This window comes from Taudactylus pleione, unplaced genomic scaffold (assembly GCF_031769625.1).
Source record: "Taudactylus pleione unplaced genomic scaffold, aTauple2 ptg000290l, whole genome shotgun sequence".
Lineage (NCBI taxonomy): Eukaryota > Metazoa > Chordata > Amphibia > Anura > Myobatrachidae > Taudactylus > Taudactylus pleione.
Window position 1 is genome coordinate 7,919,855 of NW_028284692.1, and position 18,771 is coordinate 7,938,625.

The 18,771-nt window shown below is 45.9% G+C and overlaps 1 protein-coding gene across 1 annotated transcript in view; it reads left to right on the plus strand.

Moving 5' to 3' along the window:
- TIMP2 (TIMP metallopeptidase inhibitor 2) overlaps positions 1-4,568 on the plus strand; it is a 61,091-nt gene extending 56,523 nt beyond the window's left edge. The window contains exon 5 of the mRNA XM_088482716.1: positions 2,443-4,568. Within this exon, the coding sequence (XP_088338842.1) occupies positions 2,443-2,640 (198 nt within the window). The 3' untranslated portion in view covers positions 2,641-4,568. The remainder of the gene's footprint in view (positions 1-2,442) is intronic.
- The last annotated feature ends 14,203 nt before the right edge of the window (positions 4,569-18,771 follow it).

Here is an 18,771-nt window from a genome sequence, read left to right on the forward strand (position 1 = left end):
CTTCCATCCTGTGCAAGTCAGTTCAGCCTCTGCGCTCCACCCTAATCTCATAATTTTCAGGACCAGCTCCCAGTTGTCAAGCCAGTTTCCAGGAATGGCTGGTGGGGGGGTGAAAGGGCAGGGCTTCAGCGGGGACTCTAGCTTCTAGTGAACCAGGGGACACAGGCTGGGTTGCTTAAGCAGGACCTGGGGGCGGAGCTTCGGGAGTAAGGAGGCGGAGCTTTGACTGCAAGAAGGATAGTTGGGTGCCTAGGGGCGGAGCTTAAGCTGTCTCGGGGCGGAGCTTCAGACTGCCGATGTTGGCATGGGAGAGGGGTGAATCATCCGCCCGTGTTTAGGAAGTACTGTACTGATCCTCACACACTGCAGTGCAGACAGCGTGCTGTCGGATTCAGTACAGTGCAGGCACTGTAAACGGATTTTTTTTTTCCTGTCAGCGCTGTCTGCAGTGCACTGCCGGGGATACTGTGGGCCTATTTTCATAGTGGGCTTGGAGCTGCAGCTCCACCCGCCCCATTAGTAATCCGGCCCTGTGCGCATGCGTTCAGAGTCACAGTTGTAATTGAAATGCAGTCTTAGAAATGTCTTTATTGGGCATTCCTGGGAGAAGACTGGGAAGTGACGGAGGTTGCTAAGCACGTGTTATGAGTGTTGCAGGCGTGTCACTGAAGTGGATGTACAGTCAGACGCATAGTCACTCACATTGGAGGCCATAGTCCGACAGACAATCTGCACCCAGCATGGGGCTGGTGCACGTTCCGGTGGCACGACCAATGGCTGTATCTAAAGATGCACCAAGTGCTACTTGAGTGTCTAAATACACTAAAAGTGCTAATCTCAGTCCTGGTGTATTCAGGCGCACACTTGTACACCTGGGAAGGGCACGTAGCGGCATTTGCATAAAGTAGTACATACAATGCCAGCAAGAGATGCAGACATGGATGCTGCAACGTCCAACTCAGACTTAAGTCCAGTCTGTGCTATAGTGCATTGTTGTACAGTAGTTACAGCTTGTGGGTGCAGTGATGGCAAATGTCCCTGTTTAATGTTCGACACTTGGTGAATCTCAATTTTGCTCCCTTGAGAGTATCTGCACTGTTGGAAGGAAACCGTCTCAGACTACCAGGTTGCTTAATGCCAGAAGTTATGCCTGAGCCTTACTTTCTGTAATATGGGAGAGATTGGGAAGGATAGGCTGATCAGTCGTCTGTAGTTCCAGCTTTCTTTGGGTCCCCAAAGCTCCATAACGGCTCCATTATTTTATTGCCCACTAGTGTAGTGTAGGGAGCTGGAGCTGTTCATGGCCATACAATATAGTGCGTTGTACCTGACTTCTGCTGCTCACAAATAGCTGTGAATGCTCTGCAGCCAAGGTAAGTCCAGGAAGGTTTAGGGACTGATTCAACTTTTTTACACAACAACAACTGAGATCAAAGGTTATTGTATTGTGATGTCATTGGATGAAAGCACTGCAATGCCATTAAAATAAATTTTGGCATTACCTCATTACTTTAGCAGGGAGATCATCAAAATATGTATGAGGGGTTAGTTACTTTACTATAGAAATGCAACTGGTTGGCATTTTACTGTGGGTGAAATGAGGCTTGACACAGGGCTGAATATGATTGGCATTTTGTTTGTGATGAGCATGAGGCTATTTTGTTGGATGTATATTGTTGTCAAGGGGCTATATATTGCAGATATGTTATACTGGGCTCTGTTCTGTAAATGGGGGACATGGTGGGATGGAATAAAAGTTGTGTCTTAATGTGTCATAACCCACCCGTTCTACCTGGTCAGATGTCGGATGCAATTTTGATGTCAGGAATTGTTTTCTACTGTGAATGCGCCAGTCTCACTGCACATGCTATGCTTCCAGTCTCTATTGTAAATAGACTGGGAACAGAACTATGTAAAATATCTAATAAATAAAAATATCAACACCCTACTACTGATGCCAGTACAGCATAAATGTCCTGCATCAGTGACGTGGTCTCATATATTAGATAGAATAGACAATGGAATTACACAACAGGCATTATAGACACTATAATAGCAATGACCATTCTTACAGCTTAGTAAAGTGTAGGCCTTGTGTTTAAGGGTCTCCATATCCATGTACAGGTAAATTTAGCTCTGAGGTTTCACCAGTATTTTTCTCATATATTCTCACATTGGTAAATATGAAAACATGCCCTGTTAGGTGTAAGAGGTTAGAAGCTCTTCTATACACAAACTACCACTTCTATCATGTTTTATTGTACAATGAGCAGCAACAGTTGCAATACCGAGTTATGTTTATATGACAGAGGTACAGTACATTTGTTTTTGTTGTTGTTTACCACAAGCCCCACTTTTTGTGCTGGAAAAATTATATATGTAGTAAAACTGGACAATAATAGATCTACAGGTATATGATTGTACTCTGTTCTGTTCCCCCAGATCTCACGCTGCCCTTCCATCCCCTGCCACGTCTCTTCCCAAGATGAATGTCTCTGGACAGACTGGATGACAGAGAAGAGCATAAATGGACGGCAGGCAAAACACTATTCCTGTATCAAGCGCAGTGATGGATCCTGCTCCTGGTACCGGGGGACTGCTCCCCCAAAGCAGGAGTTCCTCGACATAGAGGACCCATAAACCCGGTCTCTACCAAGTCCCAGTCGCCAGTTCTGAGACCCCAGCCAAGAAGGAGAGGAGGCAGGCGACCTTATTTTTTCCGTCACAGGTTAACATCAGTTCCTGCAAGTCACATGGCTGAACAGAAGAAGCTGGACTGCAAGCTGTCATGGGACAGGGGTTTAACCCATTCATTGCTGAAAAGATTACAGCAGTGAAAGGATTAAATGGATTCAAGATGAGGATGGACTTGGATTCCACCCTACTTGCTAGACTTAATTTGACCACATTCCCTATCATGCAGTCTGTTGAAGCGCACAAGGCCACCCCTTTATTCTGTGTAGCTGGTCTACAGCCCTTTTCCTCACTTACCCCTATGCGCCCTAATCTCATTTACATTAAGGATAATCTGCAAAGCGAGGTCCAAGCGCTGCGTGCAGGGAGTATAATGAATGTTCTCTCACACACAACACTGTTATCTGTATAAATCTGAGAAAGCTTTCATTATACAGTATATGTATAGTACATTTGTTTTCAAAACCTGATGTTTTTATCTTTGGGATCGGTCTGGGAGTGTTCTTAAAAAGAATACTAATGCTAAAATAAAAATTGCTCTCAATAGAAAGAGCATGGTTTTCATAGGATTCTATAGTGCTTGAAGTATACATTTTAGGGTAAGCCCTGTTTTGGATAAGAAAAGGGCGTCATATAAACGCAGAGAGAGCGCATTGCGAATTGTTTCAATTTTTCTAGTGCTAAATCTGGCACTAACCAAACCCCACAACCGGGGTGAATTTCTAATATGCTATGTACCATATGATGTCCCAAAGAGTTAGCTAGATATGGCTGAATTGGCTTTACAGCATGTTTTATTGAACTGCTGTTGGCTTGTCAACAATTTATGAGCATCTGAAGATCTTTGGGGGGGTTTAGTCAGCAAATTGGGAAAGCCGTTTGAGATATTCACTTCTGCCATGACTATCCTAAAGAACAATAATAAACAACAACAATAGAAACCAACATGCTGAAAAACGAAATACTGATATTTTGATTTTTACTTAAAATGGTGACGGCTACAGCATGCTATATGTACACTGCGCAATGTGAATATTTTGCATTCGTTTTATTTTAAGTTGATTACAGTGTAAATGTGCAGATTTTGCGACTGCAGTGATATAAGCCTTGAGCACTTTGCTTTATAATTAGGCAGTGTTTATTTTTGCAATAATATAGGACTACAGTATATTGTGCAAGTCACATGTACACACTAGAACTTCTTGGACTAACACAGCATAAAACATGCCCACCATATTCTATTATCAGAGTTTGCAGGATGCACAACGCATCCTAAAGTGAAACCGATAAACACTGCACCTTGTTTTTAATTCATAGACAACAATCACCTTGGTCCAGTGTGCACAGGATAAAACAAACCACCTTTTACCTCCCACAGAGCACAGATTGTGTGTACACAGCCCCCAACACCAGACCCATATACAGATCTCTACATCAGGGTGCAGAGGACAGAATGTCACATGTGCCTGATGTACTGCATAGCTTTTGGGTATATTTAAATCCCCCCAGTGCTAGAAAAATGTTTATCCTATTTATATCATATTATTTTGTATTTCCCTGTTTATTACTGACATGGCTTTCTGGTCCTTGTGTCAAGCCTCTGTACAAACAAGTATACTGTAATTCACAGTAATGCTACTTGTAGAGTTCTTGCTTGGTAAGTATAAAACAAAATGTGTATTTTTTTTCTGCTGCCAGTATTAATTTAAAGCTTTTGTTATCTTTGTGTTTTTTTGCCGAAAATAAAAGTCTGAGACTTGTGGAGAGAGAAGGGGAAAGATGCATGTTCTGTGCTTTGCACACATTCTGATGCTCGATGACAAATTCTGTATGTGGATGTTTCATCGGTGCCATTAAACAGTATTATCTGCCAATGGGAGAGGCCTATGCTCTGTTATTGTGTGCAACCTTGCTAGACAGCACTACTCTGCAGCCTGAATTGCATTTTAATAATAGTGTTAAAGTTTAATTTTTTTTCTGGGTTTAAACAATGAAACTGCTACACTAGTGGATGAGAGCATGTGGGATATTACGGTTAAACATTATGGGGTCTATATTTACTAAGCTGCGTTAGGAGATAAAGTGAACAGTGATAAGGTACCAGCCAATCAGCTCCTAACTGCCATGTCACAGGCTGTGTTTGAAAAAATGGCAGTTCAGAGCTGATTGGCTGGCACAGCTTAGTAAATAGACCCCTATATCTTTTTGTCTTCTTTTTATGGTATTTGTATTGGTTCTGCCAATGGGAAACTGTATTTTAGCAGTACTAATAAGTAACACTTTTATTTTTCTTAAGGTGGTTCCTTAAAAACGTTCTGTTTTGTTGCAAAAGCTCATAGAACTGTACTTGCTGGTTACAGGACCATATTTCTAGGCCTGGGTCTAAGGTGACAGCACAGCAGGAGCTGGGTCTGGGGTGACAGTATTTTTCTATAAAAAATAAAAAAGGTGCTGGTACTCACCTTAAGTTACAGTTTAGAGCAAGACTTATAGTACCTTACACACACTCTGAATAAGTGTGCAGATCCTTATTTTATTACTTTCTGAATGTATTTCTTTATTTCTTCTGGTCTCTGGAAATAGTCAAAAGTATTGAAAGTTAGAGAAAAATAAAAAAGCAGATACTTCGTACTCCCATAAAAAGCACAGCCTTTATGTTATTGTTGAGAATAAAGAAAACTTTTTTTTGCTATTGTTTTGTCTACCAGAGCAGCTCCAGAAGAGGCATTCAGACATGTCCTATTGCACAGTAATGTCAGTTGTTATTAGCGACAGTTTGTGAATTCCTACTAGTTATGACTGTTATAACTAAAATTTAGTTGTTAGTGTAATAAGTAAAGGGAATAAAACAAAAACATAATGACAGAAACTTGATCATATATTGAAAATACTGAATCTGAAACGATTTGGGGGGGGAGCACAAAAAATGGTATTTAACAGCAAAAAAGAATGGTTACCTAGAAACAAAGGTCAATTGTATGAAGTAGTTGCTGAGGTATATCTTGTTTTGCAGAACAGCATAGAGATGAGATTTCATTTTGCAGATCAAGATTATAGTAATGAGAAAAAAGGTATTTTGTGAATGCATTTTCAGGGCGACACTTGTAATGCATTCACATCATTACACTGCTCCAAATTGACTCAATTTCTGCTCCAGGTAACAGCTGGCAGAGATCGGGTTACCTCATACTTTTAATGTGATAAAACAGATCCTATAGAGTGCACTTACTATAAAAAACACAGCATGACCCCTTCTTGAAATCTTCAATGTACAAGCAATAAAAGAAATTACATAGGGTCAAAAACTTTGCTTCACTTTTCGAATGCAGTGTCCCAGCAACTTAAATTATGTGTCATCAATTATTTATCGGATGGAATACCTAGGCAAATAAGGCCCAATTTACTAATAAAAGCTATCACCAAATACATCCAGCAATAGCTACATGTGCTAATAATATGGGATGTAGTCGACATCCCAACAGTTCAGAATCCCAGCGCTCACTATACTTGCTGCAGGATCCCAAAGGGACAAAATGCCGACAACTTCACACGGCAAGTATTAGGGGGAGGTTAGGCTTAATCTGCGGGGGGGTAGGGTGCTGAAGGGTATGGTTAGGGTTAAGCTACAGGGGGAGGTGGATTAGGGTTGGGGTTAGCCTTAGAATATTGCCAGTATTTTTACCAACAAGATTCCGCTGCCGGTATTCCGACCGTTGAGATTCTGACCTTCGGGATACTATACCCAACCCAGTAATAGGAAATAGTATTTTGTGGCAAAAATAGCCCCTTTCACCAGAGATGGGGCTTCTCAGAGATTAATAAATAGACCCCTAAATAATGAAACCATCCTTAGTTAGACCTATTGATCATGTCAATATCTATCCATGGATTGCCAGTTCATACCAACAAGTTTTCTCATTTATTGTATATAAATATAATACAAAATGCTACGTTTGATTTTGGGTTGTGGTTAAAAATGTCAACTTTTAGAATATCGGTTCCAGATTGTTGATATGGATGTTTTGTTAACATGTCAAATATCAACATTCACAATCTGTCTACACTGTGAATGTCGACAGTCAGAATGTCAACATAGCTTTTTCAGCGTATTTTAGCCATTATCCTAACCACACACAATCTTGGAAACAAACGAGCTCATTCAGACCCGCTCGCTAGATGCATTCGCTCGCGCCCAGCGTATGTAAATCTAACACACGCCAGTAAGGCAGGCGATCATAAGGCAAGGCATTAGCATGCCCACTATGTCTTCACATCGCTTTGTGTATGCAGACGCCCACTAGCCATTCATAAGACGCCAAATTGCGCATGTCATCTCCTGGAAGTGCATGAAAACATTGGTACATTGAGCACCATCGGAAGTGCTCGCAGCGTTTGAGGTTGACTATACCTTGCCGCAAGCACTGCGATCACTTCAGTGTGAAATACAACCAGATGACATGTCCAATGACGCTGCCTGTTAATTATGCACGCCTCTGACATGGTGTGGAAACACTCAGGCACGCCTGCGTTCGTACCTCCACTCCCCCGTTTCTAGTGGCCTGCCCCTGTTACTGTCACCACTCATTTAACTGGGATGTCTATGCTGGGCAACGAGCGCTTCCCGATGTTTCGCAGAGGTTCGCACACGTGCATTGTGATACATGCGCAGATTGCAAATATTGGCCAGCTACTTGCGAACGCATCCTAGCAAAGCGGGTCTGAATCAGCTCCAAAGTTCCTTGTTTTCAGGCGCTCATGTAAAGAAACCAATTTATATTAGCAGCAGTCACCTGTGAAGTCTGTGGAAACTTACTAGTGGAGAACTAACTATTCAAAAAAGAAAAATTGGTACTCCGCTTATAAAAAGTTTCTACTATGGCAGAAATTACCGACACCAAGACACAGGTATGTATATAAATAATATGAGATATGGTAAGAACTTACCTTTGTTATCTCTATTTCTATGAAGTCCATAGGGTTCCACAGGATACCTTGGGGTATAGGTGATGACGTCAGCCATCGGGCACCATAGAGTTACGTTTTCAGCCTCCCAGGATGCACTATGGTCCCCCTTCTATACCCCGCCCCCGAGCCAAGGCATCTCAGTTACGTACCAAGCCATAGGCCGGAGGAGAAGGAAGAGAGAGAAGAAAGATCTGGACACACACAAGAATCACATTCTCACCAGAGGGAGATGGAAAAAAACGGTGACCAGAGTAAAACTCATCTGCAGCACAGGTGCGACAGGGCGGGAGTCCTGTGGAACCCTATGGACTTCGTAGAAATAGAGATAACAAAGGTAAGTTCTTACCATATCTCATATTTTCTACATCAGGGTCCATAGGGTATCCACAGGATACCTTGGGGATGTCCCAAAGCAGTATCCTTTAAGGGTGGGGACGCTCCTGTGCTGAAAGGAGAATCCGCCGCCCGAAGGAAGCGTCCTGAGAGGCAAAGGTGTCAAACTCGTAATACCTCACAAAAGGTAAGGACAGAGGACCACGTGGCAGCCTTGCAGATCTGGACTGCAGATGCACCACGTCGAGCTGCCCACGAAGGACCCACAGACCTAGTGGAATGTACCCTCACAGAAGGAGGAACCGGAAGGCCTTCATGAAGATAAGCTTCTGAAATAGCCATATGAATCCAACCTGCCAAAGTTTGCTTTGAAGCAGGCCAACCCTTTTTACAGAAGCCATAGAGGACAAACAAGGCGTCCGACTTCCTAAAAGAGGAAGTGCGGTTAACATAAATCCTTAAGGCCTGCACAACGTCCAAAGTGGCCTCACCCACTGAAAGATCAGGTGAGTTAAAAGCCGGCACAACGATTTCCTCGATGTGGAAACTTGAAACAACTTTGGGAAGGAATCCAGGACGAGTGCGCAGCACCGCCCTGTTCCTATGAAAAATCAGAAAAGGGGGTCTACATGAGAGAGCCCCTAAGTCAGAAACACGTCTGGCCGAAGCAATGGCCAGAAGGAATATTGTTTTAGCTGTCAGCCATTTAAGGTCCACTGATCCCAGTGGTTCAAACGGCGGTCCCTGGAGAGCTCTCAGGACCACAGCCAAATCCCAAGGCACCACCGGTGGAACAAAAGGTGGCTGAATACGAAGAACACCTTGCATAAAGGTGCGCACATCAGGGAGCGCAGCAATACTACGATGGAACCAGACTGACAGGGCAGACCCCTTCCCCTTCAGAGAAGCAAGGCGAAACCCATGGTCTAGCACCGCCTGTAGGAAAGCCAACACTCTAGACAGACGGAACTCCCGAGGGGCATAACCTCTCGGTCGACACCACTGGAAGAACGTATGCCACACACGATGGTATATCCTTGCAGAGGATGGTTTCCGAGCCCTTAGCATTGTTTGCACTACAGAGCTGGAAAACCCCCTGGACCTTAACATGGCCGTCTCAACAGCCACGCCGTCAAAGACAGCCGAGCCGGGTCCGGGTGAAGACAAGGACCCTGTGATAGCAGGTCCGGTCGTAGCGGCAACCGCAGAGGAATGTCCACTGACAGACTCTGAAGGTCTGAGAACCAGTGCCGCCTGGGTCACTCGGGAGCTATCAACAGGAGTGTACCCCCTTCCTGTTTGAATTTCCGGATTACCCGCGGAAGAAGGGAAAACGGAGGAAAGAGATAAGCAAACCGGAATGTCCACTGGACGGACAGAGCATCCACCAGAGACGCCTTTTCGTCTCTTGTTCGAGACCCGTACACCGGCAACTTGTTGTTGTGCCAAGACGCCATGAAGTCTATCTCTGGAAAACCCAACCTGTCCACCAGAAGTTGAAAGACGTCCTGGTGCAGAGACCATTCTCCCGGATGTACGTCCTGGCGACTGAGAAAATCCGCTTCCCAGTTGAGGACTCCCGGGATGAATACTGCTGATATGCGCTCCGCCCAGACCAGAATGCGGGACACCTCTACGAGTGCCGCCCGACTTCGGGTTCCTTCTTGTCGATTTATGGTGGGAGTTGTCCGACTGGACCTGCACGGGGTGACCTTGGAGAACCCGATGTGCCTGCTGAAGAGTATTGAAAACCGCGTGGAGTTCCAAGATGTTTATTGGAAGCTTCTTTTCTGCCTGAGTCCACCTGCCTTGGAACAAGTGTGGACCCGTGACAGCTCCCCAGCCCCGAAGACTGGCATTCGTTGTTAACAGGACCCAGTTCGCCACCCAAAATGGGCGACCCTGGTTGAGGTGGGTCGTCTGCAACCACCAGGCTAGAGACAGGCGAACCTTCGGAGTGAGCACCATCGTCTGGGACTTGAGACTCTGAGGCAGTCTATTCCATTTGGACAGGATCAATTGCTGCAGAGGTCTCGAGTGAAACTGGGCTTATTCCACCATGTCGAATACTGACACCATGGAGCCCAGCAGAGACACTCGGCGACACTGTAGACAACTGCGCACCCTCAACTGCAAGGCAGAGATCTTTTCCCCCGTCACAAAGATCCGCTGCTGTCTGGAGTCCAACAAGGCTCCGAGGTGCAGAATCCTCTGAGACGGGACCAGGGTGGACTTTTGCCAGTTTATCAACTAGCCGTGACATTGCAGTACTGCAATCGTCAGGACCAAATGGCGTAGAAGGAGCTCTGAAGATCCTGCCACCAACAGAAGGTCGTCCAGATACGGCAACATGTGGACTCCCTGCATCCGCAGGTAAGCCGCCATGACCTTTGTGAACACTCGTGGTGCTGTCGCCAGGCCAAAAGGTAACGCCCGGAACTGGAAGTGATCGTTGCGGATTGCAAACCTGAGGAACTGCTGATGGTGCAAAAGAATAGGGACATGCAGGTAAGCATCCTGTATGTCCAATGACACCACGTAATCCCCAGGTTCCAGCACCAGAATGATGGACCGTAGGGTCTCCATCCGAAACCGAGGCACTCTCAAGGACTTGTTGAGGGTCTTGAGGTTGAGTATAGTACGGTACGACCCATTGGGTTTCTGCACCAAAAATAGATTGGAATAGAAACCCTGGCCCCTCTGGGAGAAAGGAACAGGCACTATAACTCCAGCCTGGAGCATAGTGTGCAAAACCTTCCGCAGTTCCAAGGCTTTGATCCGGTCTAATATCCTGTGGTGAAGAACCGGGATGGGGGCCTGTGCCGAAAGGAAAGGGCATACCCGTGAGAAACCACCTCGTGAACCCAATTGTCTGTCGTGGTTATCGACCAACACTGGGCAAACTGCAGCAGGCGGCCTCCCACTTTGGGAACCTCCAAAGGGAGGCCCGGACCGTCAGGCCACAGGTTTGTCATCTGACTTAGGGGCCGGGCGTTTGGTACTCCAGGCCTGTTTCCTGGGCTTGGACGATTTCTTGGGCCCAGACTGTCGGGGAAAAGACTGTGCTTTAGGCCTACCCTGGGCCCTGTAAGGCCGAAAGGACGACGTACCCGAACTTGAAGGGACCGCAGCAGACGGGAGACATGCCGATTTGGCTGCTGCCAGCGTAGCCACAATTTTGTCCAGATCTGGACCAAATAGAACTTCTCCATTAAAAGGCAAAGCTTCTAAGCCCTTTTTGGAATCGGCATCCGCTTTCCAAGATCGCAACCATAAGGTGCGACGAGCAGCAACAGCTGCAGAAGAAATCCTAGATGTGAGGATACTGATATCCAAGGCCGCTTCATTGATGTAAGTGGTCGAATCCCAGAGATTGCCCACCAACTCGGCCTGTTCAGCCGAACAGTCAGAGTCCAAAGACACCTCCAAACTATCAGCCCAGCGCTCCGTAGCTCTGGCTACCCAACACACGGCCATGGCCGGTCTGGACGCCCCCCCCCGCAAGGGAATAAATGGACTTTAGGCAGATTTCCACCTTTCGACCGTAGCATCCTTCAAGGAGGACATGGAAGGCATGGGCTAGGTGGCACTTCGGACTAGGCGTGTCACATGAGAATCCACCTGTGGAGGGGATTCCCATTTAGAAAAATAATTGTCAGCAAACGGATAAGCCAAGGCTAAGCGCCTCTGAGGCTGATACAGTTTTCCGGGCTGTTTCCACGCCTCCTCTAAATGGTCCACTAACTGACCCGAAAGAGGAAACACTGTGGCGTCAGCCTTAATATCCTTGAAAAAGGCATATTTGGACTTGGACACCGAAGGATCATCATCCTCAATGACTAAAGCCGTGCAGACTGCCCAAATAAGGCCAGGGATATAAACTTTTGACTTAGCGTCCGACTCTTTAGTACGGAGAGGTTCCTGGTCAGATAGATCCAGAATCTCCCCATCATCGGACGTCACATCATCATCCTCATAAGGAGCAGACAGAGACGCCACAGGCCGCTTATGCGGCCGCAACACAGACTCCCCTTGTAACACTTCCGACAAATGCTGTACTGAATTTGTCAGTGAATTAACCCACGCAGGCTCCTGGGAAACCTGCGGAGGGGAAATAGGGAGACTGTGGGGTACCATCAGTTGTCTCGGGAACCCCTGCATGGGTGACGACACCACTGACTGCTGGGACAATCCCATCTGGGAAAACCAAGTTGGTGGAGCTAACTGGCCCACTTTGGTTGTAAGAGCCTTAGCGAAACAAGCCCAGGGAGGTTCCTGTACTGGAGCCGTGACAGTAATTGGCCGCGCCAATAAATAACGCTGCCGACATAGCCCCTCCGCGTTATCCTCCCCCTCCGCTATTGGTACATTGCACTTAGTACACATAAGCTGGAGAGGAAATTCACTCTCAGACATGATGGTAGGTATGTGACCCCTCTCACTGATACTCGGTAGTATAGTGGGAGAACCGCCCTGCAATCACCGCACCGCTTTAGCAGAGTAAGAGCAGGGACAGTAAAATGGCTGACAGTAGAAAGTGAAAGTACAGGCAGCAGACGCTAGCAGAAGTCACATACAATGCAGAAGAAATCAATCCCTGCACTATCAGCGCTGTTTCTCAACTACACAGACACAGAGTCTGGTAGGACACAGCGCTGCATACACAGACCTGTAGTCAACGGAGGAGAGGTATGCTGGGGGACCCAGACCGCGATGCCACCGATCAGCAGCTCCAGCAGCGTTCACCATACAAAGATGGCCACTAAGGAGCAGAGAGGAGGCCGGCCTGGGGGAGGAGCGCTGCCACAGGGCCAATCTGCAGCGCAGAGAGGGCTGTGTGCAGCGGGGGAGGCGCCGGCTGTATACAGGGAAGGCGCGCTCCCATGGCATGCAATTAACCCCTGGGACGCCGCAGCGCTTGCTGCTCAGCTGCGGCCCGCTGTCCCAGGGGGGGGTAGTGGAAGCGCAGGTTAGTACCTGGCTCCACGCTGCACCCAGTCCCCAGGGAGCTCACTGCCTGTGGACTGTGGACCATGTGCTCAGCAGGGACCCACCGCGGGACCCCACTGCTTACCTGCTCCCCTTGAATCCGGCCATGGTCCGAAGCATCTGGGGTCACCGCTAGCCGTGACCCCAGATACTTACCAGCATCCCCGGATCAGTACCGGCATTCTGGTACCGGCGGGGTGTAGGGGAGACGGCATGGACGTCAGCAGTGACTGTCCATGCTGTACTCCCAGATGTGCAGCCACAGGTGCCTTGAAGAAAACTTCAGGGGCTATTCTTAGCCCCCTCTAAACATGTGCTCCGACTCCGAGCCGGGCGAAACTGAGATGCCTTGGCTCGGGGGCGGGGTATAGGAGGGGGACCCTAGTGCATCCTGGGAGGCTGAAAACTTAACACTATGGTGCCCGATGCCTGACGTCATCACCTATACCCCAAGGTATCCTGTGGATACCCTATGGACCCTGATGTAGAAAAGGGAACAATTTTATTCCATCTAAAAATATATTATATAAATCTAATGCATATATAAAAAAGATTGCACATGCATTTTTCTAATAATATCTATATTAAAAAAAGACAGTACAATACACATTTTAATATTCCACCGGGGAATTAATGATAAAAAGAGTTCCATAAAAATTAATTATCCAGAAAAAAGATGTTTAATAGCGAGAATCCTTTATGTATCAATGTTCCATAAGCTGTGATAAATGGAATTAAACATATAAATTCTCTTTAGTGTGGTAAAAAACAATATTATATCCAGTCCACAATCCATGGAGCTGCAATGATGTGAACAGAAATAGGAACTGTCACAGCGTATAGAGGGCTCAGCCGTTAGTAAGTAAATGGCATTCACTAACAGGCTGGCCGCAAATTGACACACACTGTTACCTGTCTCTCCGGAGCTAATGGCCGTGTTCAGCTGAGGTCTCCAGCCGTCTGCTGTTTATGGGCTTTAGAAGAGTGATGTCAGCGCTGCCGTGGTATGCAGGTATTGAGCAGTAAAATCTTTAGAGTGTCTGTAGAAATATAGCCGGGGTCCTTTTAAATCAGTCCACACTATAAAAGCAATGAAGTCCTAGTCCTCTGAATGTTTCGCTCCTATGCCAGCACTCCTTTTGTTATTGAGTAATTATTGATAGCACCTGTCACTCCAAGTGTACCCTAACCACAGCCTAAACTAACCGCAGCCTGATCCTAACCCTAAAATAGACTGTCGACATGTCCATGTCAACATTGTGAATGTTTAAATTTTGACCGTTGATATTTTGGACGTGGACATTTTGAATGATCACATTACTGCATATTTGGTTTTGTTGACCACAGCAATACCTGCTTTGGAACTCCTAATGACTGTTATCGCCTAATTCCCTGTGTATAAGAATATACTGTAGATGCCTTCGTCAGCACGCCTTCCTCATTGGATGAATCTAACCACTATGGGCCTGATTGATTCACTACCGAATACAACTATGATTACGCACGCAATCGGCCGATTGTTACGTTCTGCGCATGCATCACAGTGCGCGAACAAGCCACTGCGATCGCAGTCACTACGCAGACCCATCACTGAGTGACAGGAAGTACCGTTTGGAGGTGGTGGCAAAACGCAGGTGTGCGAGTGCGTTTCAACGCTGTTGCAGAGGTGTGCATAAATTATCCACTGTGATGCTGTACGCAGCTTGTGTACTCACAGCGTGCGATGAGGTTAGCAATTCCTGAGTAAGGTCGGAGCTTGTGCGAGTATGCGTGAGGCTGCGATTGTACTCTGTTACCGATGTTTTTGCAGTCTTGCTAAGTATTACGGATGTGTGTAAGGTAAAGTGGGTGTCCTTATGTTGTGCTGCGACAGTATATCGAGTGAGACTGCGTGCGTAATCGCTATTGCAATCACAGTTGCGATCGGTAGTGAATCAGGCCCTTTGTTGCGATCGGTAGTGAATCAGGCCCTTTGTTGCGATCGGTAGTGAATCAGGCCCTTTGTTGCGATCTGTAGTGAATCAGGCCCTTTGTTGCGATCGGTAGTGAATCAGGCCCTTTGTTGCGATCGGTAGTGAATCAGGCCCTTTGTGCACAATCACACAGAGAAAGAAAAGGAATCTAAATAGCGCCAATCTCTAGAAAATCAAACTTTAAATATTGCTAGTTCTAAGGAGATTCTTAATAACCAATATAATGCAATTGATAGCAAAAAGAGGGAGGAAAGATTTTTAGGTCTGCAGCTGCTCTGATAAAAGGGTGTCTGTATCACCCTTGCTAAATTAATAGAAAAAAATGGTCAGTAAGTTTTTCTTTCTTTATATGTTTTGTGCCTATGAATTTTAAGATTGAATAAATTAATATTTGTACCTGCTCTTGGTTCCTTATCTTTGAGAGAGACATGGTCAGCACACCCGGATTACTCCCCCTTTTTTTTTCCTTTGTGCACAATGTTCTATATACTATAAGCTATTCCAAGCATACTTTCTCTTGCAGGTGAACTACAGGTACCAGCAGGCCCTTAATGTCCCGCATGCTGGTACTTGTGGTTCTCCAACTACCAGCATGTAGGGGAGGCTTGCTGGGACCTGTAGTTTTCCAGCAAAATACAATATGTTTTTCACACACTATACACAATCAACCCGGTACCCCAGGGGTGCTGGGGATAAACCCGGGCTATCAGCCCAGGTCTGGGGTGCACTGGAGAGGGGGACCCCTTTATTGGGGTGGTCTCTGGGCTGACTAGTGGTCAGGTGTAATGCTTTGGCCAGGGGACCTGGTGAAAGGGTTCCCCTAGCTGTGGCATTACACACCTGCTAGTGCTGGTTATGGGAAATACAGGGGACTGCTTCTCATTTTGTACCCTGTATTTCCAAAATCAGGACCAGCTCGCCATGCCCAATGCAGGTTGTGCTAAATACAGGGGGTCCTTACGTCTTTTATCTACCGTATTTTCATAACCAGAACTGGCTCTGTAAAGCAGTGGCGTCCCTCCCCGCGGTGTCACCCGATGCGGGGAGGGACGTTGTGAGTGTGGCGCAGCCGCGCACGCCCCGAAAAGGGGGTTTGGCTTCGTACGAAGGGGCGTGGCCTCGGGGGACGGGGCGTGGCCTCACGCACCCGATCCCTCTCATCCCCTTTTTTTTAATATTACTGAGCGGGCTTGCAGGGGGTGCTGACTGCATTGTGTTGCAGTGCCGGCTCCCTCACAGTGTCAGGAGCCGGGTGCTGCACTTAATACTACAGTGCAGCACCCGGCTCCTGTCACTGTGGGGGAGTGTCAGTCTGCACCTTGGTGTCATCCCTCAGTGGGTGACACCCGGGTGCGGCCCGCATCCCCCTTGTGACGCCACTGCTGTAAAGTCTGTGGCTGGTTGGTCTTTTAGGGAGACCCTTCCTAATTTTTTTATTTTAACACTTTGCATTTTACACACAGATCTCACTGATTTGTGCATGCATCTATGTCAATAGTACAGCCAACTATTTAAATTTTTAGGATATCTTTAAGATGGTCTTCAGGTGTTTGGGACAGCAAACAATATATATCGTTAACAATCTTACGATTTGGAAATAGTTACTGATGCACGATAAATATTTTGGTCCCTGGTAAATTTGTAATGTGTATGCCCTATATCATTAGTCCAGGAGTTCAGGGGAAATTCGTTAACGACATTGCATCATTTGCAAGTCGTTGTGTGTACCCAGCTGAAGTTAGGATGATGGACTGCATTACAGCGCTAAACTTGTTTATAAAACATGGAAGAATCTCTTGGTACATCCTATAGATTTACTTCTAGCATCAGTTTGTTGTATCTGCCATAAATCCCTACAGAACAAATAACATGAAACCAGAGCTCTGTAAATTGAATGCAAACTGGTTGGCATTTTATTTTGTTACATTTCTTATAAAACACAAGCTTAATCTACACGTAACAGCAAACTGTTACCTCATCCATCCAAATTTCACCCTGACTATTCCAGCTACAGTTCTGTCATTTTAGAGTATGGCTCTGTAAATTAAAGAACGTGGCAAATATCAGAAAAAAATCGGTTTATGTGCAAATGTTTTTTTTTAATGGTTGTTTTAAATGTATTCTATATTTTTCTTTGTCAGGACACTGAAAACTGCAGAGTAAAATATGTTTAATTTTACTTTATTCTACTGTCTAAGTAACGCTCTTGCCATCTATTTTAATTATTGTGTTACTTGTCATAGACATATACCCCTTTTACACCAGAGCTAAAACCCGGGTTATTGCAGGGTTAACCCGGTAAGTAGCTCCTTGGTGTAAAGGGTTGGATTGCCGGGTCGAGTGGGCACCCACAGCTTAGCGAGCGGACAGGAAAAAAAAAGAAAAAACTCCCCACCCTGATTCAGAGCGTGCGCTCACAAATAGCGAGTGTCTCTGAATCAGGCCCTGAGTCAGTACTTATTTATTTTGGACTCCCTCCCAGTGAACCAAGCCCAGTGCTGAGTAGCCTAGGGAATTGTGGGAGGAAACATTTATCTTTATATATTTTTAATATTAACAGGTCCACCGTCTATGATCCAATGCTTATTACAAATCAGATTGATCTATAGGTACACAAAACTCTGCAAAGCCTGCAATTGCTCCCACATCCCCTCACTAAGCCCACGTGCAAACGCTCCATTACCACCCAGTTACGCCCATTCAGCCACAAGAGGGGATGCTACGGTGTGTATGACTCTGAATCACCCGTATATGCGTATACTTGGCTGGAGTATAAACTGCAAAATGCACCCTAAAAATAGAGTTGTGTGTAATTCTGCATCCGCCCATCAGCCTCAGGGACAGCATAATATGGCAGCACAACCCAATCATAACAATGCCCAATCAATTGGCATGTAAGCTGCTATATCCAGGCTCTATTTATCATCCAACAATAACCCGTTTCTCTGTTTTTCACAGGAAATGGTGTTATCAGAGGTCAGTGTAATATATCAAGGGGTCAAGGGAGTTTTCCAGAATGCCCCTCTACTGACTGTTCGTTCCTGTTTCCCCACAGTTCTGTGTGCAATTACTATTTCTCAAACAGTGGTAAGCGGACCTTACTGTTGTTTTAGTTAAAATCCAGAAGGTTTCCCATTTAGAGACGGGCAATTCTTTATCTTCATCCCTAGGGCAACTTCCGGACTATGTGATCACCTACTTGAATTTATTTAGCTGTTTTTATAACGCACACATATTTGCAGGGCTTTACTTAGAATATTTGGCTATTCACATTATTCTCTGCCCCAGTGGAGCTTACAATCTATGAGGGTAGATTTATCAAAGCTTCGAGATAGATAAAGTGGAAAGAGATAAAGTACCAACCACTCAGTTCCTAACTCTCATTTTTCAAATACAGCCTGTAACATGACAGTTAAGCTGGGTACACACTAGACGATTTGTTAAACAATTTGTCATTTTACGATGGATTGTAACGACAAATTGTTCAATCCGTTCAGAGTGTACGCACTATTCGAGCTCCTGCAGCGGCGTCCTTCACATCCTCAGATCTGCTGAACATGCTGCTCAATCTGAGGATGTGACTGATGACCCCATGCATTTGGATGCGGTGGGGGTACAACATATCATGCAGTAGTTTACCAAATCATGTGGTGTATATGGACCACACAATATGTCGTCTATTGCATCTGCTGTGGGCCTGGTACACAGGTCGTCTGGTGTGTATCCGGTTTTACAGGTCACCTTCTGCCCAGGGAGGATCAATTTCTTCAGAGGTTCCATGTTGCAGAGAAATCATCACATAGGTCTTTTGGAACTG